This window comes from Durio zibethinus, chromosome 23, assembly GCF_047325235.1.
Source record: "Durio zibethinus cultivar Kanyao isolate XHJ-2024 chromosome 23, ASM4732523v1, whole genome shotgun sequence".
In the NCBI taxonomy this organism is placed as follows: Eukaryota; Viridiplantae; Streptophyta; class Magnoliopsida; order Malvales; family Malvaceae; genus Durio; species Durio zibethinus.
Genome location: NC_143184.1, coordinates 10,538,205 through 10,564,516, shown reverse-complemented (window position 1 = coordinate 10,564,516; position 26,312 = coordinate 10,538,205). Strand labels below are relative to the sequence as shown.

The 26,312-nt window shown below is 36.7% G+C and overlaps 1 protein-coding gene across 2 annotated transcripts; it reads right to left on the bottom strand.

Moving 5' to 3' along the window:
• LOC111314601 (auxin transport protein BIG-like) lies at nt 1-21,668 on the bottom strand. Of its 2 annotated transcripts, none has more exons than XM_022916112.2 (14): nt 21,239-21,668; nt 20,817-20,923; nt 17,532-17,697; nt 11,367-17,443; nt 10,330-10,935; nt 10,056-10,236; nt 9,365-9,599; nt 4,747-9,288; nt 4,447-4,669; nt 3,636-4,040; nt 3,152-3,295; nt 1,962-2,987; nt 1,046-1,549; nt 1-947 (listed from the first exon to the last, which is right to left on the bottom strand). In XM_022916112.2, exons 1-14 carry the CDS (start codon nt 21,501-21,503, stop codon nt 165-167), a joined length of 15,264 nt encoding a protein of 5,087 aa, XP_022771847.2. In that variant the 5' UTR covers nt 21,504-21,668; the 3' UTR covers nt 1-164. The 2 variants fall into 2 exon arrangements, with proteins under 2 accessions (XP_022771847.2, XP_022771848.2); XM_022916113.2 differs by having other exon boundaries at nt 11,367-17,440; nt 21,239-21,643.
• Between the last annotated feature and the right edge of the window lie 4,644 nt (nt 21,669-26,312).

Here is a 26,312-nt window from a genome sequence, read left to right as displayed (position 1 = left end):
TAGGGGAAATTTTATTTTATTACCAAGGAAAGAAATAAGTGTTCAAAATTTTTTTTTAACATACATCTTTTATATACGGGGGATTTAAACCCCTTTTTGTCTATGTAATGGAAAAACCAAATAAAAACCACACGTATCTCACGCCCGAGCTTTCAAACTAAAGCTCAAACTTTTCCTAGAGCAATAGCGGCTTGCACAAAATCCTCACACCGTGAAAACCCACCAGATAAGACATCGCCCAATGCGCCAATGATGTCAAATGCCTCCTGCAAATCACTAGCAGAAGTCATGTCATCGAGCCATAAGAGCAACTCCTTGGAGAACCCTAGCATTTCTTTCACATTCAATAATCGCTCTTTCATCACCAACTCCCAACCTTCCAAGCCTTCACCTTCTGATCCGGTAGATGTTCCTTCAGCTTTAATAGATGCCAAACTTGACGATTTCTTAACCTTGAATATTTGCTGCAACTGCTCGATCAAGCCAGTGTACACCAGCATTGGTCGAACAATGGACAGTAGCTCATCACCACCAGATTCTGAGGTGGGACTTTTGCTGCTACTTGCTGATTCTATCTTAGCTGTTGACCGGCCATGAGTATGCTGCATATAGGCATGGTATATTCCACGTTGCAAAAAGTCGCGTCTATGTTGCAACCATGACTCATAGGACTCTGAAAGCAGTGAATTTACCATCATGAACTGAACAGTTTCTTCGGTTCCCAAAGAAGGTTGAGTTCCACCAGTGATGGATTTGGAATCTAATGATGAGGAGGTTATGTATGTTGCCACTGCCTTGGCCATGTTACGACACTGAGAAGGGCCTCCCTGTTCGATAAGGTGACGAGCCATTTGAATCATGAAAGTTAAAAATCGAGAGTTGCTTTCTCTTCCACCACCCCTACACTCTGCACTGAAAGATGCCCCTGTTGCAAATCGAGCAAGCATCTGTACAGTAAATATGCAGAAAATGTTAGATATAGAAGCACAATCTCTAAAATGAAACACAGAGGAAAGTTAGTAACAAGCTAGATGGTAGAGCATACCAGAACAATATCATAAGTCAACAGCCGGAGTCGACTTCCATCAGCACGACCAAGAGCATTGAGGTTATCCCAGTATTGATCAACATAGCGAACATACTGTGCTAGTGGAACTGATGGACCTCTCACAGGAAATAAAGAATTGCAAAGTGATTCATTGTTTCTGAGAGTAGCACCCTCCCACTCTTTCTTTGGATTCCTCAAAGCAGCATCTGCTCTTTTGGCCTCCTGATGGCACTGGAAATGAATAATATTAAAGTAACTAACAGTAGTATAAACACACTCTCCACGTGCACTCCCTGAAGTGCCAACACCCAGGTTTACTCGCTTGCTGTAAGAGTAAACACCTAGCAAGTCAGTGGGTCTCAAACTATAGCCTTCTCGACACACCATACATGCCATCCCATCTTCTTCCTCCTCCACATCTTCCAAACCATCCAGAAGAGGCCGAGCAACAACTATTCGCTCACCCCCATCTGAAGCCAGTTCTTGTCGCATTCCAAGTCCCTGTACAGTAGCCAAAAGAAAAGACAATAAAAAGAATTGGTTCAGCTTTTCTTGCCAAAATAAACAAATAAATAAAAAGAAAAGAGAAGAAAAACTGGTATGTGTATGTCTAATCTGTTTCTACAAGCTTCATAAAATTAAACATTCAAAAGCGTCATCCCTAAAATTAAATAAGCTTACAACAGCAATACAATACATAAATAAGCTTACAACAGCAATACAATACATAAAGGCTATAAGACCCATACTAAAGAAATACAACATAACAATGACACCATTCACAATTATAATTTCCAAAATAAAAGAAATGGAAGTAGAAGGTTATGTGCATATGGATGTACAAACAGACAATAATCAGCAAGAAACTATAAGTTTATAAGAAACAGAGGTACTTAAACTCAATGAAGAGTACCTGAAGCAACTCTTCCCTATTCCTTAGAGCTCGCCGTCTCATTTCATCTCTAGTTGCATGCCGCAACCTACGCACCTTTTCCTCCAAGAATCCATCTCCTTTACCCTCCTTATTAGATAGAGTGTCTAACAAATTTTCTGCCTTTGCCCCAATCTCATTTTCTCCAGACACACCTTCCAAAGCATGGAGTAAGGTTAAGATGCCACCCTCATCAATACACCTTTGAGTGGCAGAGTGCCCCATTGATAAGCCCCTGAGCATTGACAATACAAGTGGGACAGATGGCAGCTTCAAAGCTGACTCCCATTCTGCACTAGATCTAAAGCCAGCCTGCCCTACAACTGCAAAACTTTTGCTCAAATGTCTAACAGCTACACCAGTAATGCCCTTGTCTAGGATAATATCCTTCAATCTCTCCCCACAGGAACTTGTTTTGAGCAATTCTGAAACCCTAACAAAATTTTCCACAGTGAACCTCTGCTTGGCTGCTTGCTGTGCAATGCTTTCATCTTTAGGATTGTCTTGATGCTGTTTCTGCAACTGATCAAATTCACCCCAGTCCTGCAAGTGTGGGTTAAAATGCTGGATAAGTGCTTCCATGGCAGCAGGTTCACCATAAGTCAAGTAGGGCAAGATTCTTGCCACCATCTCAGTGTTCCTTTGTTGTTTATTTGATTTCTTAAGCCCTGAAGGATGACACAGCCTCTCCAGGAACATAAGAACTATTTTCTTTGCTTGCTCTCCAGTGCCAGTTTCCTCACTGGTGACAGTAAGAACATTCTGTGAAATACTAATATTGTCACTCTCATTTGCCTCCATTGTCAGACTCTCTACAATCAAAAGAATGCCTTCAGCTGACTCCATGGCATCCACAGAGAAGGCACGCCTTGCTGTTTCAAGAAGTAGACCTAAAGCTCCAAGCCTTAACAAGGCCCTCCTGTTCTCTCTAATCTTGCAGCAATGCATAAGAAGATTGAGAACAGCAACCAACTGCTCCTGGTTGGACTTGAAGTCATCCCGCAAACGCTGTACATTCAAAGGATAAATTTTAATTCATTTTAAAAGCGGTTGTCTCATTATGAACCTATTTCAAAATTCTATACATGACAAATAAAAATTGTTGTGGGATCATAATCTAAAATAAGAGTCTAAGGTCATTTTTCAGGGATTAATAAAGTAAATCAACACACCTGAATCATGCACAACAAGATTTCCAGCCCATCATACTCACGAACTGCACCAGCTATTGCAAACTCAACCTCTGGATCTTGTGATTCCTCTCTATCTTCCTCCAATTCTTTTATCATAGGCTCAGTAGCTTCGCCATCTAAACCCTGTCAATTGAACACAATAAGCAAATCAAACATAAATGCCAGATCACTTTTGGTCCCAGACTTGCATAACAAGGTCATTTCTCTAATACCGAATTTCATAAGCTCTGTTCAAAATGGATTTGAAGATCGAAAAGTAGAATGCAGAAGACAGAGATGAGAAGAATGATTTTAAGTTCAATGAACACTATCCCAAGATAGGGATTCCCATGTGCAAAAACCATCTGTGAGGAAATTATACAAAGTGCGGAAGGCATTCCTGAATAGCTACATCATGAAGCCCTTTCTGAATAATTGCAAGACAAAAAGGACATGGCATAGCCTAGAAAGAACAGTAACAAACCTGAAGTCGGTAAGTCACTATCATGGGCGGGCAATCTCTGTTTGCTGTAACGGCACTAGAGGATAACAATGAAGAATTAGCTATGGCACTTGAAGATTGACTGTTCGACTTCTTCCAGACTTGCTCATAAACTTGACCGATGCTCAAATCAAGAGAAATTATATTCCCAGCTACTAACAGCTCCATGCCATAGTCATCTTCAAGAAGACCTATCAGATCCAATTGATGGCAAATTTTATTTTTAACATCACGCATTAGCGGACCAATCTCAGCACTCAAATATGGATTCTTAGTCATTGATCCCCTAATAAACTCTTCCTGTGTGTGAGCCTTGTTTAGAATCAACTGATACACTGCCTCTGGTTTTGATGGGCAGATCAAGTTGCAGAGTTGCTCTAAAATAAACTGCCATAAAATTCATATAATTAAAATTAGTCGCAAATCAGAAGTTGCATTATTGTGATTGTAACTCATCCCTAATTTTTGAAGGAACACAAGGAAAGGTTTAACCATGCAAATGTGTACATTTGTGCACAATCTCAATCAGAGACATAGTTCAGTTTCTCATTGACAGAGCAGTTAGGAAAGAAAAAGAGATCTGAGGGTAACCTTCGACACCTATGAAACCTGTTACTACGGTAAAAACAAATTCAACTCAGGGCTGCTGGATAAGCAAAATTCACTTTGACACCATCAGAACTGTGATGGTATCAAAAGTTTGAGTACTGATTTTTAACCATTGTTGTCCGTAATAGGACAATCATTAGAAGAAAAAACAAAAAACCAGGATAATTTATTGAGTATTCCTTACCAAAGAAGTTCGCCCTTTCTTCTCCTCACCATGAATCTGCAGACCACAGATACAAGCACGGATGAATTGCCGTTTGTTCTCACTACTTTCAAGCAGAAGACTATCTAGAAGATCTTTTAGAAGTCGATTGCAATCACTAATCAACTTAGTCTTCTGCACTATCAAACCACGAATTACGATTAGAGCCTCAAGGACTTCAGACAGCAAATTGTCTCGCATGAATCTGTTGTCAAAACAAAATCAATTAGAAGATGAGAAAGCAATTTGATTATTAGTGAAAATAGCAAGTAGTAGTGATACCTGGATCTGATATTGGGAACCTCCAGAAATTTGCCAAGAAGCTCTATGAGCTTATGGAGGATGAATCCTTGCGAAATGTCGATCTGTAGGCTCCTCTCAAGTGATTCAATATTGCTCACTTCTTGGGTAATCAACTTACAAATTGTATCTAGACATCCCCTTACAGTCACGAAAAGACGAGCATCTTCTGAATCAATCATCTTGAACAGCAACTCAAAATATTCTGCAGCACTTTCACCAGCAGCAAGAGTGGCTGGTAACAAACCCATCAGTAGGTTCAGCAACCGAAATCGTCTTGAAGAACTTTGAGCACAAAGTAGACTAATTAGCATACAAATCTCAGACCTAATAGACTGAGAGCAAGCACTCAATACAAGTTCCGTAACCCATGATCCCAGCTCAAATATTGACAAGTCACCTTTAGTTGCTTTACAAGCAGAACGCTTCCACCTTAGTCCATATTTGAGGGCCAGGAAGTCAGTTCTATGCGGGCGAGACCTTTGGCCCACACCCTTGACAGCTTGAGACACTTTATATTGCCTTCTGACAAAATCAAGGTATGATGCCCCCTTTTCCCACTCAGAATAACTGACCAATTGAATATCTTGAGTCTTATGAGAAGCATCCCAATTTTTTTCCACAGGTTCTGGCATCAATTTATTAGAACTGACACCACCACCATGAGATCCAAATATAGTTGATGAGTTATTTTCATCCTTCAGCTGTGTAACTGGAGGAGATTTGCCAACAACTTGTTCCTTTTCTGCAGTATCAGGTTTTGGAGGAGTACAAGCCAAAGATATAATCCTTAAACAAGGAAGAATTATATGCTCTGATATGGCAGGATGCTTGGCACCCAATTTTATGGAAGAAAATAGCAAATGGAATACTACACGCAATCTTGATTCCCAGAATTCATCAGCCAGGGAACACATGTCTAAAAGCAATAACATTTCCTCACGAGAGGCAACAGCAATGTCCATGGAGCGATGATGTTCAAGGCAGTACATGACTTTCTTCCGTATCAGACTGTTCAACTCAGCTACTGCATTAGTATCACCTTCAGAGAAAGCACAAAGGGCTGCCCTAGCTTGGACACGAGCAGATTTAGGGCCTTGGTGAATATTATTTTCAAACAACTCAGATAAGATGCCAGCTGCAGCAAGTTCTCTCTTAGAATTTGGATGTTTAGATAGCACCAGTAGGATCTCTAGACACTGTGTGACAAATGTCATTGCACATCCATAGCAGTTATTTGGGGATCTGGAAATTACAAACCTTGACACAGCCCCTGAATTATCTGAATGTTTCTGGTGCAAGTAATTCATTAAAACCCGACGAAGACCCTGCAGTGTCTGAATACTTTTGCTGACAGAATCAAAAGCAGCTTTGCACTTCTCACCATAGAGAACACCTAGAAGAGCAATTTTGCGGTTTATCTTACATGAAGGACCAGGCAAAGAGACCATCATTTGCTGGACAGAGTCTTTCTGTTGTGAATCCATCTCAATTTCACCGATGCTTGATACAATCTTCAGAAGGGGCTTCTTAAAGCTCAGAAGTTGCTGATATCTCCTATGAGCATTTTCTGATTCAGCTTCTATAGCTGCCAACCCTCTCTTCATGTCTTCATCATTCTCCATGTTATCAAATGTAAAACTTGGCTTAGCCATGAAGTTGAACTCAAACCGACCATACTTGCTGTATCCACACTCATTGCATAGAAAGGAATCCAGATTCTCATAATTGATATTGCGGCACTGCCTGCATTGATATGCATTTTCATGGCAGTTACTGCAAATTCCATGCTTATCAGTGACCGGTCGACTGCAACGGGGGCATTGCAATGGTTCAAGGGACAAGGCTTGAAGATTTTCATAGAAAGAATCAAGCTCAATCATAAAGTTACAAGCAGTGATTGGGATGGGGAACTCCACTTTCAGCTCAGTCTGGTTGAATGCAAGATGACAACTCTTTGCACGCTTCCATAACAACCAATTATTTTTCAACTCTGACAAGTCAGCCACAGGTCGATTATTGTAATACAGGTTCAAGACTTTCACTGACTTGGACTTACGGGCATCATGAACATTCATAGTCACAGTCTGGATTGTGTAACTTCCAGTACATTTCACAATGATGCGGTTGTCAGTAAACTTGGTTTCAGATTTTAAACTTTCTAGCTTCATTCTGCTATATGGAACCTCAGGAGAGCTGCAGGCAACACAAGGCTCACTCTCAAGATAGTAACCATCAAATTCTACCAGACCACTCAATGTGTTGTATATGCGAGAATTTGGATGATTAGCTATTAGCTCATTTTGTGAATGAAGTGTCTCAAATATACTCCTTACAACATCAGGGGTCAAGCAGCGGTCCACAAGTTCAGTCTGTTGTTTTGAACTCTTATCAGGGAATTTACCCAGTAACCGAGTGACAAGTTCAGTATACTCCACAATATTCTGACCATACATTGGCAAGCATTTCACCTTTTGCAAGAGGGCCACCAACACGATTTCCTTGAATGAATGCTTACCATGATGCCACACGCCATAAAGAACACACTTGGCCTCCACCCGTACAGAGCCTGAGTTCCATTCAAGTAAAAAGCAATCAATAAATTGCCTCAAGACATCACCCTCCTTTTCTGTAAAGATTTCAACAACCGCTTCCATATCCACAAAAGACTTCTCTGAACCAGATTCCATTCCGTCATCACCCTTCTTCTTCTTTGAATCCAGAGATTGTGTGCCCGATTTGTTTGAACTGGCTCCTGAATCCCCAGATTCCACTTTTTGCAAAGAGTGATTCATATCCTTCCCCAAATAGAATGCCAAATTTAATAATTTAAGAGTCTGAATGACAGACTCCTCACCAAAATAGAATATTCCATTCATTAAAAAGGGTAAAATATCACCATGTCTCAAGCAATACTTCTGCCAGTTCCGAGGTCGGGCAGCAGCCACTTCAGCCATTGTAGAGAGGCACTTAACTATCTTAACACTTCTTTCATATGGAACAGGATTTTGAAATCCACCAGATTTATTTACATGTTTGTATAGTTTCTTCACTTCAGTTGAGAATTGCCACGAGTCTCGAACACTATAGTAGTGCGTTTTGCTTCCACAGATATGCAGAAAAAGCCTCCTTGCATATCTTCTTACAAATGTCATGAGAGGATTATTGATATAACTGCATAGGACTTCCTGATACCCATCAAGCTTCAAATCCTTACCAGAGGATGTCTTATAAACTTTTTCTTTCTCCCCACTCTTATCTTGTTTTTCTGGTCTTACCAAGGTGTACACTAGTCGAAATGCATTCTCTAGCAATAGCCTGTGGTAGTCCATAAAGATATCTGCCCGATGAGCTTTGACATATGAATCTGAAAAGAATGGAGAGAAATTACCAGCAGGTAAATCTCTTCGGACTGTCAATAAAGCCCCACATCCAGAAGCAACATTTGAACCATGAGCACTGTCAAGACCAGCTGCCGGTGACTTAAAAACATGCACTAGCTGCTGCAGAATATCCATTAGATAATTAACAAAAGCTTGGTTCCTAAGAGAATTGCAAGCACGAAGAAGCTGGGATGCAAAGTCATTTTTGTCATGACCCACCACTGAAGACTGAGAGGCAACTGAACTGGAAACTTGAATAACAGTTTTATCAGGAGTGTCTGTATTCCCTGTTGCTTTTGAAGCAGCACCATCACTACCAGGCAGGTGCCAGTTTCGAAGCATCAAAGTGAAAAACATGAAGACAAGGATTGCCACTTCTCCGAAAGACTGTGTTCTGGCTTCAAAAGGTTTGTTGAGGTTAATTTCATCCAAAAACCATTTGATTAATTTCTCCAAATCTAAGGTTTCAGACTTTGAACTGTCAATGAAAGGTCCACCCACAGCCGATGATAATCTGTAGAAAAGTTGCATAACAGGGATAGCTCGAATCCCAGAAGTGGTCTCCATCCACCCTTTCAACTGTTCAAGAAGCTCAGACAGAAGCAAGGAATTCACAGCTCGTTTTGAAGCAGAAATTGAAACAGGGTCAGTCACTGAAGAAGAAAACTCCATGGACTCACTCGGTTCCAAGACATGAATTGAAGGTGCAGAAGTCTGCTTGTTGACATCTGTTACAGATGTCACTAAGTTTGAATCTCTCAAATCATCCGTGGAGAAGCGAATTTCACTGCCATCTCCAAGAGATTCCACTTCAATTGGAATTGCAGTCATAGGATGATCTCTAGAATGTGGTGGTGGAAGCCGACCAGCATCTAGAACTTCATAGCATGCCTCACATAAGTCAAAATCAGGACACACAGTACAATGCCATCTCCGCCTTAGTATGGGAACAGTAGAGCATCCATCACAACAGTATTGAACAGATGAGGTTATTGAATCTTCTTCAATCATGATGTGTGTATTTCCACCAGATGTATCAGCAGGCACAGAAGCTGTTACTCCACTTTCTACCACATCATCAGTTCCTAACATAGTTTGTTTTGGAAACGGAACCTGAAGCAGTCTTGATGCTATGGCCAAACTGGAAAAGAAGCAGAAGTGAGCGCCCAAACAGCTAAAATAGACTGAGATACAGTAGCAATTATTAAAACAAATACCTGCTTGAAGTTTGAACTGCCTCGATTGGAAAGAAGAGAAGTTTTTTGAATAATACAACAGCAGGTGCCACAGAGTGCCCCCCTGTGTCCTTTCCATGCAAAGCCAAACATTCAGCATAACTGTAAATGAGCTCCACAGCAGATATCACGATATTGTTCCTAGTTTGTGTGTCAGGCAGTTCCAAGTCTAAAATTCCCCACAGAACTTGCATAAGCCCATCCACCACTTCAGAACCTACATCAACAAAAATGGTTTTATGTAAAGTCAGCTCCTGCGACCCCAAACCCAGTAAAAAAATTTACCTCCTACATGCAAACATACCAAACCATCATTCTTATAACATTAAAAAGTTGCAAATCCATTTGCTATATGGAATTTATTTGGATATTTATAAGAGTGTAAACAAACTTAGCCCTACATTAGCAGTTTGAGGGATATATATATATATATATATATATATATATATTTCAACGGAAGAAAATATGAGAATACCAAGAGACATGCAAACAACAGCCTGTCAACAAGCATTTCAAGCTTCAGGAAATGGTTTTTCCCAGCTACATGCAAAGAAGGCATTCAGGATGCATAAGGTTTCCTATCTAAATGAGGAAGCTTGAGCAAGTGTACATATTAACTATACATTAATATGCCAGATTTAATATAGAGAGAAACTACGCATAAAGATTATACCATTCATCTCCAAGAAAACGGCTAAATTGGAGTGACGGTGCAGTGCAATTTTAGACACAGCCCGCATTTGAGCAGTGAACTCTTCAATAAGCCACCCTCCTGTAGCACCACCAATTCGTAGCCTTGAAGAAAGAACAGATGTTGACTTTACCACCCCAAGAAGACGCATGGTGTCCTTAACCTAGAGCAGAGAATTTCTGGTTAGAAAATGATACACATAAACCAAGTCAGGCAATTCAGTATGACGTTATAAACATTTCATTTGGATAAGTACCTGGTAGTATATGTCTTTTTTGGGAAACACAGCCTGCAGGACACGACAAGCGGCAGCTTGCATTAAGGGTTCCCTATCACTCTCAAATATTGCTTCCAACAACTGCTTGCTCTTTAGCTTGTTCAGATCAGCTTTTAGCTCCTCTTCTTCTGATCTGCACAGAGAGTAAATCCTGGAGAGAAGCTTAAGACCATCAGCTAGCACCTGTTCCTGAATAGGAGCAGACTGCATTGACCGGCTCTTTTTACCAGATCCTGCAAGCAAGGAATTGGAACCAAGAACACGAGCTTCCATATCCAACACTGCATCCATTTTTTCCTTCCAACCAAATTCATCTTTAGCGCGGCCATAAACTTCAAGTGAGTCTATTCTAGGTAGGGCTGAGCCACTGAAGGTTGGACCAACAGAGATGATGAATTCTTCATCAGCAAGGAGTGATTCAGCTACAGTAAACGGAATGTCATACCAGGACCGCATACCCTCATCAAGCTTAATCACCCTCTGGAAAATGGTAATCTCAGAAGGTATATGGTTTGCTGATTGATTACCCACATAAACACGAAAACCGACCATGACAATGTCAGGGTTTGAATTGGAAACAGATATCTGAACAAAAACGAAAAAAGAAAACTCGATTATAATATTCAAAGAGATGAATCTTTAAGACTTCAACAAAACAAAGAAAATTCAATCATATGTAACAGGCTGAACAAGTACCAACAACTCTTTTGGCATGATTGACACTAATATGATATTTTTGGAAGTAATGTTAGGTGACCACTAAGTTAAACACAAGTAAAATGTCAGCATCAGGCTCATACTCACAGATGGAGTTCTAAGTGCTATATAAACAGTACTCATTAAATGGCGATTTTACATCATCACAATGATAATAGGAAATGCCACTACCAGCTGGTAAAGGCAAACTCAAGAGTATATAAGCAAATATTATAGCAACCACTCACCAAAGCCAAATATACAAGAACTAAAGGCTATAAAAGCTAGAGATAAGAAGAAAAAGGAACATAAGGCAATACCTTAAATCCTGCAGTACTTGGACTTTCTAGAAAACCATCCTCTAATGCCAAGCCCTGCTTGGCTCCTTCAGAATCACCATTCCTGATTGCATCACCACCTAGTTTCACATCCGCTGTAATGCAAACTGTTTTCTCAAAGAAGTCAAGGGGGAATTCTGGCTTTGTGCCAGCATAAGCTTTAGTATTAAGGATATTAGAACCCAATTTTTTCACTTTCTCAGCTGTGGCACTAGCACTGGAATCCACTCCCACAGGAATATGAGAGTATATCTGAAGGCTCCCATCATCATGTAAAACAAGACAGTGGACTTTGTCTTTGGATAAGGGCTTATATGCAGTTACCCCAACTAAAGGTGAAGAAGAGCTCACAGCATTCCTCAAATTCTGTGCATATAACTCATGAGCACCCATAGATACTGCAACTGCAGAATTTGATTTCACACTTGAGAAGCCACAGAACAATCCACTACCAACCAGTAACTCTTTCAATCGATGCAACCCAGCTGGTCGCAGCTTACCATCTTGTTCATCCTCATATACACAAGATATCTCAGTCAACAATGTGGCATCAGGACTTAACCGACCTATCAAACTAGTGCCATCTTGATAGGACAAGAAAAGTAACTTATAAGTGGAAGCAAAGTACAAAGATGAGCCCTTCGAATGAATTTCTCTGTCATGAATATGAATTACTTCCTTCAAAGGTGTAGCCCCCACATGACCCTCCAAAGATAATTCCAGCCTAAATAAGCTCCCTTGTTCAGAAAGGGCAATAAGAAACATCCTTCCCTGAGAGGCCACAAAAAGTGTTGCATCTACGATTGTGTCATCTGGTAATGTAAAGTAATGCATGGGACTGATATTGTCTTGGGATAGATCATATATTTTGACAAACCTGTTAGTAACCACCATTAGCTGAACCTGAGAACCAGGTACCCACTCTATCCGTCTGATATATGCAACTTGTAGGGCAAGTTCAATGGCAAGGCGATCAGTCACTTCTCCACGAGGATTCAATGTAAGAACCTGGCAATCTTCAAAGCCTGCCACAGCGACATAATTCTCCACCACGGGATTAAATGCAAGGTGAACAATTTCAAACCGAATGAGGTTCTTGGATAAAGACTTAAGATTGGCCTTGTCTGCTGTTACAGGTGCAATAGTCGCTTGTCCTATTAACTGCCCAACATCAAATATAGCAACTTTGTCACCTTCTCCAACAGCAAGTCTACCTCGAATACTGACACTGAGCAATGATTTGACAAGAGACCCACTAGCTAAATGTGATTTAAGTTCTTTGGCATTTGAATAATCAGCCTTTATCTTCAGATCCAAGGATCCACTTTTGTATGCCTTCTTCAATTGCAAGAGATCTACACCATAAGAAAGCACTTTGTCTTTTCCCAGAATAATTTTCTTATCTTTTGAAAGGTCGGATTCCCTCCTGCTAGTTACAGAAGGCAACAATGTAGAGCAAAGTTCAACCACCCGAGTCTCAACATCAAGTTCTTCAAGCAACATTGAGATCCCATCTTGCAGTTCTTTTGGAATAGACAAACTGAGCGAGTTTTCCATATCTGCCCCAAACTCCTCATCCACATCTGAATCACTTTCTGGCAGCTGATCTGCATCCTCTGTAAAAGGTAAAAAGGACTGAAAATTGTTGGCACCACTATTAAGTGCACTATCACTACCAGTGAATTTTCGAGGTTTCAAGCATTGGCAACTACTTCCCCTAACACCTCCTGCTCCACAGTCACAAAAAAACCGACTGGAGCGAGAATAAACAACACGATGACCACGATGACAAACTTTAGCACAAACAGAGCAGCATCCTTTTGATACTGTTAGATCACAGGTATAACAAAAATACCAATGTTGTTCCATGAAATTGCTGCCACTAGAAGTGAATGTACAAACTTTAGAAGCAAGAGCCCTTTCACCGTTAGCATCATCTTCCTCATCTTTATCTATGCTAGCTACATCACCATCGGATGTTCCATCATCCTCATCTTCATCTATAGAAGTTGCATCACACTCAAGAGAAGCAGATTCACCATCTTGATTTGCAGAAAGAACCAAAGTATCAGAATTCTTCCTGGATCCCACCGGTCTAGAAGCCACAGGGCCCACCACAACACTACTGATAGATGGAGACTTCCCAGAACTCTTTTCTGTTGTATTCCTGGAGGACCCACAGTCACTCAAGAAACATCCAAGAAAGTCAAAAAGAAACTTTAATCCTGGCAGCAAATGCTCTTCACCTGCCAATTTCTGCATCAGCATTACCATCCTCTTTAAAAGCAACTTCATTGAGTTCTCCCCTCTTGCAAGTTGAACAACAAAATGGAAATACGACTTTGCAGTATGAATATCAAATTCCAAAAATGCAGTCTCAAGTGAGACCAATACAGCTTCAAACAAATGATTGTGTAGCTCTGATTGTAATTCAGAATGTGATGATACAAGGCACAAAATAAAACTCATAGTTGATTCTCTCAAAGAAACAGAATTTGCTTTGGCAGTCTTTACCCCTTCCAAAGATTCAGCTGTGCAGCCTAATAGCCTCTTCTCCAACCACTTGGACAATAACAGCAAATCCATACTAAGGAATTTACTCTGTGTCTTCAATTTAAGATTAGGACATAGCTCTCCGGATAAAAGATCAACAAAGAAGTTAAGCACCTTTATGTTAACTGGTTCAGTGTAACAGTTTGCCACTGAGTCCATAAGAACTAATATATCACCACGCTGTGACCCATGCAGCTCTTTGAGCTGTTCAGACATATCTTCAGCCCCAAGATAAAATTTGAAAATTGTAGACTTTGAAGGATCTTTCCTGAGGGCACCCATGGCATCAATTATCTTGGTAATCACCCATTCAAGGATACTGGTGTCACCCAGTTCTCTAGAATGGATATCTCTTAGAAACCCCTCCATGCGCTTCAGTAGAAAAAGTTCAGTATATTCAGACAGTTCCAGTCCCACATTCAAGTTGAGACAAACATCTTCACATTTTCCATGAAGACTTTCAAAGATGCGATCTAATTTCACACTTGTCAATGAATCAAGAATTTGACGTTGTACATCAGTCTCCAGGAAAATATTTCCTTTCAAGTTGTGTAGTTTCAGTAACCCATCCAAAGTCAGAATAATCCCCCTTACGTTAAGGATACAAGAAAGAAGGATTCCACTAGAGGTTTGAAGATGCAAAGGAAAACCATGCAATATACATTCCCAAAATACCTTAGATAGAATGCCAGAAGCTCGCTTCTCAACAGCTCCATCTAACTTCGATAAGATGTCAAGAACATACTCCAACTGAAAAGAGTTCACACCACACTTCTTAAGGAGTTCATCCCAAAGGAATTTGTCAAATGTAGATTGCTTGAGAAGCAGCACAGAAGATAACAGATGGTCATCATGCTGGCTATCACCAAGGGTAGCAAGGAAAGCCTTTTCATATGCCTGCAAATATCTGTTTAAGAGGGATGAGAAAATCCTCAACAGCTCTGAAGTTTGAGCATCTGCAATCAAGCAGGAAATGAAGCCTTCTGCAGAATTAATATATTCATTATCACTAGGTCTGTTCTCTGTCCAGAATGGACCAACTCCAGGGATTTTGTTCTTCAAACAATATCTTTTGATGCCAACATGAAACAAAGAGAGTACCAAAGACATCCACATCCCATTTCTTAAGAAATCCCATCCTAGATTCTCAATATTATCCTGAACATGTGCAGCATGCAAGTGCCTTAGCAACCCAACCACAAGATTTTGAAAGTTAACACTCTTGCTAATAACATTACACTGGCCCAAAAGTGAATGACTGAAGTGAATGAAATGTTCTATGCTAGATATGTCCAGAGTCTGCATGTTACTCCACAGTGAAAGCTGATGATCCGACGGAGACTTCATAGTAGGAATATCCCAACAAAGTAAGAAAATATACCTTTCAACAATAAGGTCTTCCATAGCTGCCGCATTTTTACCATTCCAAAAGCCTAGAATACATGAGAAGGTTGCACACAGGTCATCCCAACTCAAACATAAAGATCCAATCATGAGATCATCTCTGCTAAGTGGAGAAGGAAGGCATGCAACATCAATCAATTGGTGAATCAAGCTACTGCTGCTTGGATCTTCCTCAACCAAAGCACCTGTCAAATTCTTTGCTGTGATAGATGCCAGGGAGGAAAAACTATCAATAGAATTTGTAGGCACATGAGAAACAAAGCATTGGGAGTCCCTTAACTTTGATCGCAAATCTAGCAGCAATGATGGTGGACAAGTATGTGGATGTAATATCATGTGACGAAGCAGTAATATCAACCTTGAAACTACCAATGCCCAGCAGGAAAGCTGTGTACCAGAAGAATCTGGAGATGGAACATGAATTGTTTGAAGGGTAGAAAATATAAAGTTTGCCAGGGTCGCCTTTTCTCCTTCAGGAGATAAATGGAATGCCATGAGAAGAATCTCAATGTGAAATAAAGATGGAAGAGCAACCAGAAGCTCCTTCAGGGTAGGACAATCAGAGAAAATAGCTTTTGCCTTCTCAACAATAAAAGAAACAAATCCTCCATATATTTTGGTTCTCAGCTGGCTTCCAGCTAAGCCCACCTTAGAGAAAAGTGCATGAGCCAGCAAGGTTAAGGTCTGATCATTATAAACAAAGATACCATTTTCAACATTCAGAATCCGCTCAACTAGGTAATCCTCAAGTGAATCAGACAATGCGTGGTGGGTAAGAAGATTGTGCAGAAGTTGAAAAGAAAGTTCATGGATATGCCCACTCTTCCTATCTTCATGAGAAGCTGCAAAGTTATCTTCAAAATGGCATCCCTGACAGTTGAGTATGGAAAGTAAAATATCAATGTGGTCTGCACTAAGCATTCTGCAACCATCCTCATAAATAGCAGGATACCATTCATGAGAGAAGATGCATCCTTTCAGAAAGCCCAACAGTTCCATAGCAGCTTGCATTGGCATATTGTAATTGCTGGAGCTAGAACTTACAGCCTGTGTTTGATCGCATACATCTGCAGATCCTAACGTTCGACTACCCTCAGAGAAAAGATTCCCAAAAAGGGCTTCATCATCATGACAAGCAGCATTTTCCAAATCTGAGCAATTAGATTTTCCACAACTGGCTGACCTCTCCATTTTTGGCCTTAATTTTACTCCTTCAGAATGAAGAAAAGAAGTAAGATGCATCAGACTGTCCACCCACTTACCTGATGAAGGAAATATCATTTTGAATAGTTCGTCTAGAGTGAACCTCTTTAGCAAGGGAACCTTCTGAAGACGAACATGGCATGAAGGGGAATCATTTGACAGATCAGCACAACCGCCAACAAGTTCTGTGTCAAGCTCCTTCAGATCAACAATCTCATGTGTTTGGACTCTAAGATCCCGAATGAGCTTCAAGACACAAGCAACAGTTCTAGGGAAGTAGGCTAAAGGGGGCTTTATGTTCAAGGCAGTGTTGTTGTATCTCCATATGGAAGGGTGAAGATGTTCCAAAATAGATGCTACAATGCATGCTTGGACATTCTTAAAAACAAAGCTGTTACAGAAAATAACTTGAACAAGATGAAGAAACTCTTCCACTAGCAACAGTACAAGACTCTCAAAATTACCCTCAGTAGCAGCAATGTTATTTACGAATTCAAAGCTAGGTCTAAACAAACTGGGCAATACATCGGCACATGAAGCAACTGCTTCTAACAATGAGGAATCATACTCTACATGTGGCACATCCTTTATAAGACATCCAAGTAACTTCAAAATCCTCAGACTAAAGGAAAGTCTCTTGCGGAAATTTTTACCTGCTATCCTTTCATCAAATATATCAGGAAGTTCAACAAGCTTTTTGCAAAGTAAAATCAAACATCGAAGGCATTCTGCATGAGCAACTGCCCAATGCTGGGACAGGAAAATTAGACCATTCAAATCTTGGTGGAAAGTGGAAGCATCAAACCCTGAAGCTTGTCTTTCAGATTGCAAAAACTCAGAAGTTAAAGCCAGTAGAAGTCGATCCACTTGCTTCTCTGCCCTTGAGCACTTGACCCCTTCTCAAGATTGTTTGGAGGGCAAACAGAATCAGTAACAAATGCAGGCCACTAAAATAAGTAAATAACAATATGCAAGAATCAAAGATACCTTGAAGACCACATTTTATGAGGTCATCCAGCTCAATACCACAAGAATTGCTAGAAACTACTGGCAACAGGTCTACAAGGCTATTTACAGAGGCAGGCTGCAACGAATCAACTACTTTGTCTGTTCCATCACCCAATATAATCTCCAAAAGTTGTACGATATTATTCTGGAAATCCAAAGAGAAAATATGCCAAACATACATCAGTGATAATTAGCATGAAAAGAAAAAAAATGAATACAGCGGCATATATATAAATTTGACCTTACACAAAGTAGAAAGCATAAGGTCAAAAACAAATGAATCAAATAGCGATCATAAGAAAATAAGTGACAAATTATGCCTTTCTGCTATGCATAGGAAAATATGCATAATAACCTTCTACGGTCTTCAACCTCAACACTGAAAGAAACAATTTAGCGAATAAAGATAATCAATCTTAGACATAATAAACCCACCAAAAAGGACAGTTATTCTACAACACCCACAATCATAAGTCAGCTGTTACTTATATCACCTAAAAAATCCATCTTTAGAATTAGAAAAAAAAAAAAAAAAAGCAATAACAACAACAAGAAATCAAGTGTCTGCTATATATTTACATAAAATGATGTGCTAACTAATGCTTTTATCACTTTGCAACACACACACAAAAAAAAAAAAAAAAAAAGAAAACAATTTCCTTTACACTATGTTTGGATTGAGGGGAGGGGAAGGAAAGGAAAGGAAAGGAAAATAAAGGAAAGTAATGAAAATAGAAAAACCTTTCCTCTGTTTGGATAAACTTTTAATTTAACTGAAAGGAAAGAGGTGGAAACCCAATAACCTTTGGTTTCTCTTGTAATCCTCACTTTTTTAATATCTCAATTTGGGAAAAAAGCTAAGGAAAGGAAAATTGAAAAAAATTTATTTTTATGAAAAAAACTATAAATCCATATTTTTATTATGACATTAGATTTGATTATATAACTGACACCTTCTACAAAGATAAATTTATTTATGAGTATTTTATATAACACCATAGTTTATAAATATTTTATGATTTTCCAAATCTTAACAACAAAAAAAGTCAAATTATTGTCAGAATAAATTAAAAGGTTGAATTATACAAAAAATTAAAAGTAAATCAATAACTAGCTAATATCTTTTACCATATTAAACGTGCTCAATTTTGTTCAAAAAGATTTGTTTATACAAGTTAGGTAGTATAAAGATATATTTGTATATTATATGTTACTTTATTAAAAAAAAGTTATAATTGGAAGAAAATATTATAATGAATTATTTCATTTCCTTTTCACTATTTATCCAAACAATGATTGTTAAAATTCCTTTCCTTTCCTTTATTAATTTTAACTATCCAAACAAGGGGTACATGTATCCTTTCCTCTCCTTTCCTTTCCTTTCCTCTCCTTTCCTTTCCTTTACTTATATATATCCAAACATAGTGTTAATGAATCACAGATGCGCAGGGATCAACAATCAAACTTGCAAAATTTTTTTTGCAAAGAAATTGCGATTTCTATCATCTGGGAATTCATCCATACAATGAAATATTCTTATATTCTCACAAACAGTTCCAATTACTCAGTCTGAGAAGGAAGCCAATATTTCATAGCCTTCCACCTGTTAACATATTCACAATGACCAAAATAACTTCCCTGATACCAGAAAACTCCAGCAAACTTGTCTTTACAAAAATTAAAGTTCCGACTCAAAACTCTCTTTATTCACTACCTCAAACCTAACACTCCCCAATTATCAAGGGCTGAATGTTGTCCCATTTTCTGTTTGTGTGCGTGTGCATTGTCCTGTTTTCCTAGCCCATATGATATTTGTCACAGTTGTCAAATAGGCTAACATATGAGGAAGCGTAAAGTTGTGTTATCCTGAAACCTACCATTTGGGATTTGTTATGAACTTCTATTCAAGTTCAGTCCCATTACCTATTCCCTCTCAACTTTCAAAAGTTGCATGATTAACTTTTCTTGTTATTTTCTATGTAGGTTTAGCAGTTCATGAAGTTCTCTTGTGAAAGAGCAATATGTAATTTTGAGTTTCCTTAAGTTTTAAGTTAGCCTTTACGTATTTATCAGTTAGATTAATGGTTGAATCGAAAACGTAGTAGATTAAAGAATTGCCCAAACTACATAATACTTGTTATTTAGTATACGTTCTAGTAGGCTTTGAATAATGAAATAAAAGGTTAGTTCATTACTTGCCTAGCACATTTTGCTCTCTCTTTCTCCCTCCCTTCCTTTTCCTTCCTAGAGCAATCCCAATCCCCAACAGCTTTCTTAAAGGAACAATGCTAAAATCCTAGGGACACCTCCACAAAACCAGCCAACTACTGCTATAACTAAAGCCATATTGTTATAATCAAAAGTTAACAGCTGAAAACATAAGCTATGCACTAACCCTAAACTTTATTCTCCACAACCGTAAACCGTAAACCCTTTCTGTTTTGTCAAACTTAAGTCCACCATAGCCACTAGGGAGAATACTTAAAACTTATCCATGCCAATGCCAACACCAGATCGCGTGTTGCCAATAGTGTTAACACTCTAGAACTGTCATAAGTATTTATTTATTCTTTACCTCTACCAAGCATGTAAAGTACGCATATGTTCCAAATCTTCAATGCCTTAAAAAGTTACCATCATATAAATGCTAGTATTTCAAATAGTAATATTTTAAATAATTTTACTAATTTAAAAATTGCATTGCCAAGAATGAATTAAAAAACAAGGTTCAACAAGTCAAGTTTTATAAATGTCAAACAGACCCCACACACTCAAATCTCTTGAGCAAACAAGCTAATAGTACAAAATATAAGCTGCACCAAAACCCATTTTCATAACATGAGGCCACTCAAGATAACTGAAGATCCTTTAAACAAATGGCACTTTAAGTTTCATAAACAACCCATTACTCTACAAGATGTGATAAGTCAACTACAACTCAAAGGCAAATAAAAGACTTGTTGCAAATTAAACTAACAAATTTACTTTTCAGGAAAATGAGCAATCTGAATATTTTTCTTCTTCTTTCTTTTTTTTTTTTTTTTTTTGAAAGGAAGAAGAGGGGAGGAAAAGTAAAACATGAAACTATTTACACAATTCAATATGCACTAAAGTTTTACATTATTCAATGTGCTTACTGGATTTAGGGCCACCAAAAACAAATACAAGAATCAACTAGAGGCTTATTTTAAGCATTAAACAAGCAAATTATACAAATTTAAAATTTTAATTAATCACGTAATGACAAAGTTTCTTTAATCAAACCTCTAAACTTAAATCATCACCACTGAAGTCTGATTTCTCCAAAAAAGAAACAGTAAATTCCACCAACTTCCTTCCGATCGCAACTATTATCGGCTCCAATTGTTCCACTGCTCAAACAAAAGAAAAGATTTTTAATTAATCTAATCCAACATTATTTAAAAAATAAAAAGAAACCCTAGATTTCTTCCCTTCACAAGCAAAATAAGTAAATGCGCATCATATAAAAATTACAAACAAAAAGAAATTCACGAGAAAATAATCGAAAGAGCGGATTATAAATTTTAGAAATCTTATAGTAAAAAGAAAGTAACATAATCAGTTTACTAGATAAAAAAATAGCTAAAAGTATGCATATTTATTTAAAAAACATAAAAATAGACACTTTAAACAGTAACCCAAAAAAAAAAAAGAAAGAAACGAACCTGAGAGGGATCGAAAGACGGAGGTAGCAGAAGAACCTAAAGAAGCGAGGGAGAGAATCTGAAAATCGGACCAAGACTTAAACCGGGGATCGGAACAGGGCTCGATTGGGTCGAGGCTGGATTGAAGAATCAAGTAGAATTGTTGGAGCCCTAGGTTGATCGACTCATCGGAGCGAAGTTTCTGGAGAAGATCGAGCGATGAAGAAGACGATGAGAGCTTCTCCTCGGCGAGGAATTGGCAGAGTCGGGTTAAGTGATCTGCCATTTTTTTTTTTTTTTTTGAGAAAAGAAAGAGAGAAAAGAGGGAGAGTGAGGCTCGTTTGAGATAGGGAGTGGGGTTTAATGATGGGAAGGAAAGGGTTTTTTTGAAAGAAATGAAAAGTATGAGGCGGTGGAGAGAAATTTTACGGCATTTTTTCCTTTCCAATTTTTTGATTTTATTAGGTTGTTAAAGTAAACAGTTTATTTTATTCAATCAAAGCTAGTAGTACCATGCTTTCCTTAGCTTTTAAGTTTTATAGTACAAACCAATATTGAACATTTTTACCTTTTAATTTAGTGCTTAAGAGATCGATTGAAAATTATGTAAATATGAATTTAATTTCGTCATCTCTTTTTTTCTCTTGTAAGGACACTAATCCTCCTTGAAAGCAAAAAAAAATAAAAACAAAAAATCTAATGTTGAAACATTTTTTTAATAAAAAAAAGTAAATTGAATTTGTTCTTTAAATTGTAAATACATGCATATGTTATTGTTTTAGTAAATGTTTATATTGTAAAATTAACTTTAAATTTATAAAAAAAATATTAATATTTATAGACACTTAATTTTATTCAGGATAAATAAATTTTAATCAATTTTTAAATTTAATTGTATATGTTGATTCGAGTCAGATTTAACACTTTAATTAGATTTATTTCATATTATATTATATTGAGCTTTGATAAGCTATCTTAAGGTCAATTTTTTTAAGGGATTTATTTTATGTGGGCTAAGTGATTTGGGCTTACGGTTTCAAAGCCCAATAATTGTCCAAATTCAATTTTTAAGCCTAAAATATTCTTATTGCGATTGATTAAATTGTTTTAAAATTTCAAAAAAATCAATAATATAGCTCAGCATGGTCATCAACCTTTTTTTCTTTCCAAACTCGTTGGCTCCAAATTGTTGCACCATTTTCAACTTTTCAATTTTTACCTTTTGCTTTACCCTCTAACCCTAGCACAAATATATCAAACGACTCACTGTTCCAAAAGTAATGACAACAATCTCCTCTGCCTAAAATAATAATAGCAAGCTCCCTTACCCAAGGTACTGTTGCAACGATTATAAATTCACCTAATTTTATAACAAGAGAAGGGAATACATAAACGTGGAAGGGGAAAAAGAATTAGCAGCAAAGATTTTAGAAGTTCTTCTTTGTCCAGAATAGCCAAATCAACCCACTATCACTTCCATTGAACCAAAAAACCTTAGTCCACTTATAACTAATTTTCATAACACTGCCCTCACAAATCATGACCACCACCGCCATTATACATTCACCCAAATAGCCTTCTCCCAGATGAGCCCTCCATAACCCAGCTAGAAACCTAACAACCAAGCCACCATCGACAACCTAACGATTCGACCAACCTTCTTTACAACCATTAAAAAGTCAAACACCATTCCTTGCTACCTAAACTAAAAAATAATAATAATAAAACTACCAATTGTCTTCAACAAGAAACCCTCTAGCCAACATACCTGAAACCTACTTCTATCGAAACTATAAGAAAAAACACATAAAAGCAAAAAAAAAAAAAAGATAAGCCAAGAAAAAAAAACCAAAAATGCCTAAATAGCCCTTCCACAATAGCCCATAAAAACAAAAAAAAAAGCAAAAAAATTAAACCACATCCCCTAATGAGGAACATCAGCATCAAACAATCAATGTATCAAAAAAAGAAAAAACACAAAAATTAAAAAAAGAGACTATAAGTCTCGATTTAAGGTTGTATTAGGGAGATATTGACTTGATTTTTAGTAAAGATAGAGCCTAAGGCTAGATAAGGGACATATTAGGAAGAAGACCAGTTTGGAGTGATAGTAGTCCATTTTTGAAACTTGATAACTGATACTTGTAGCTTAAATCTAGAAAAATCCATAAAATTTTTAAAAAATTCAAGTTGAGAAAGGAAAAAAGGACGAAAAAAAGAGCTGGTTGACAAATTTTAGAAATGTTTCAACATAATTCATTGGTAACAAATAGTGATTAGTGAGGTGGCCAACGATCAAAAACTGGGTTAGGGAAAGAATCGGACTATTTGTTTTTTTTTTAAAGATATAAAGCTTTTTTTTTTAAGAAAGGAATGAAATGATAAAAAAAAACTTTGATGTTTATAATTTAAAAAAAAAAAGAAAAGTAAGGAAAACGAGTCAACCTGTCGACCCAAACTTACCTGGTTCAACCCCTAGCAAACTTTATTGGCTTTAGTAGAATGATTACTTAAATTTAGGCTTCAACACCAAAGGTATTTTTGGTATGGCTATTATACTTTTTATTCTTTTTAATTTAAATTTTTCTACATTGTTAATGTCAATAATATTTTTTATAAAACAAGCTTGCCTTGAAATAATTAACAATGCTTGTGAAAATAAATATTTTTTAAAAAAATTATTATTAGTGCTCATTTTTGTTTTTAATGTAACAAAATTAAAATTAAATAAAAATTTTCAATGATGAGACTCTGACAAGTTTGAGTAGCATTTCCTGAGAATTTTTTAGGTAAGAAAAGACTTCTAAAAATTATCAAAGTATTGAAATATTTAGAAACTCTTTTCAATACAAAGATTTTTATTTTTATTTTTATTTTCTTTAATTTGAATAATTTTCTTAAAAAAAAGGAGATAAAATATATATAATATTTATAAGAGTATTTTTTTTAGGAAATAAACTTATTATTACATGATTTTTAAATTTTAATAATTATAAAAAAATAAAATCTCTAATGATGAAATCCTAAAGAAATTAGAGTAGTAATTCTTTAAGAATCTCTAGGTAAGAAAATTTATCTAAAATATTATCAATGTATTAGAGTATTTAGAATAATTTTCGATAATGCTTTATTGTTTCGGTATAAAAAATAAACTTTAGAAAATTTATGCGATTTTAAATTATATATATCATGTTCTATAATCTATTTATTAAATATAAATTTTGATGATAAATGCGAATCGCCTATGATGGGGATTTTTTACAATTTTGAGTAGTGATTCTTAAAAGATTTTTAGGTGAAAAAGTTTCTTTTAATATTTGTCAAAGTATTGAAATATTTTTGAAAAATTTTCAACAAACAAGGTTCTTATTTATTTTTTTAGCCAAAAATAAAAATATGTTTTTTTACTAAAATAAAGAAATTTAAGGAAATTAAATTTTAAATACCAAAATTAAAACCATTTTAGTCAAAATTAAAGTATAACATATGTTAGCAAATCGGAGGTTGGCAGTATCCATCAACATCATGTGCTTGAATATTGTGAACGCTTGAGTGTACTGAATACACTATAAGGTTAAGGTATGCACCTTCCTAATATCAATTATCTTTGTGAGAATTGATAGCGCTTGAGATCCTAAAAGTGACATAAGAGTCAAAGTCATGGGTTTGAGTCCCAATAGTGTTGCTAAGGGGAGATTGTTGGTAGATCGAAGGATAGCCGCATCCATCAACTTCATATGCTTGAACGTCATAGGCACTTGTGTGTGCTAAATGCATAATAAGGCTCAGGTATGCACCTTTCTAACAATAATTACTTTAGAAGAATTGGTAACACTTGAATCCTAAAAGAGAGTAAAACTTTGATACAAATTATTAGCTATTAGAGTGAGATAGTGATCTAAGATAGGGGTGAATTGAATTTCTACAAAATCTTCTCAAACAATTATTTCAAAGCAATTGAATGTAAGATTAAAAACAATATGCTCTTTAATGAAAATATGAGCTATCAACAATAATTAATGAGCCTAGAATCAAATATAACAACAATAAATATAAAAAATGTAGGGATAGAGAAATCAAACATAAAAATTTATAGAGATTCGATCATTTTCCTTGAGGCACCTACGTCTTCTCTCTAGGTTATCCATACTAAAACTTCAATCAATTATTCTTGAATTGAAATTACAACCTTATCTTTTTCTTAAGGCTTAGATAGCAACCTAATACTTTCTACTTTCTAGGCTAAGTAGCAACCTCTCAATCTCACAAATTTAAAAAGATACATTACCTCTTAATTACAAAATTATTGAATAAAAATTCAAACTTAAAACACCTCTCAAAGACTAAGTATTTTCCTAAGGATGTATAAAGAAATATGATGAATGAACAATAGAATATAGCTTGGATAGAACAAATACAAAAAATATGGATTTTAAGCTCTAACAACTCTTGATTCTTTGAGAAAATGAAAATATAGCTTGTTGGTTCTTACACTTTTGATTCATCAACCTTCTTAGTGTGTTGGAATACCCAATTTATAAAAAAATTGAAGAACTAGCCATTGGGCATGGTTTGGAGTTGAAAAAAAACCATTGAAGTTTGAAAAACTTACCGTTGGAGCTTTTTTGGACATAAAGGATTTATTGGTTTTGATAAGAGATTGATCTTGTGCCTAACCTGATCAATCTCTTCTTATAAGGGATTGATCCTTTTTTATGTTTTTCAAATCTATTTTGTTTTTATAAGAAAAATCAATAGATTCATTACAAAAGAAGATCGATTGGTTTAGCTAGGAGATCGATCTTGTAACCTAGGGGATTAATTCGGTCAAGCTAGGTAGTTGTCTCTTGTTTTGTACTCTATTTACTTATTTGATCATATCTTGAGCTAAACAATTTCAAATCAAAAACCATTTAAGATTTAGAAACTAGACTTAAAGGGCTTTCTATCCATATAAAATTCATTACCTAATTCATTGTCTATGAATTATAGTGAATTGTCAAAACTACCCCTTATTCAATTTTTAGACAATTGCAAAATGTTTAGTAAAAATTCAAAATCTTTTCTTAAAAAATTTGGATTTTGATTTTGTTTG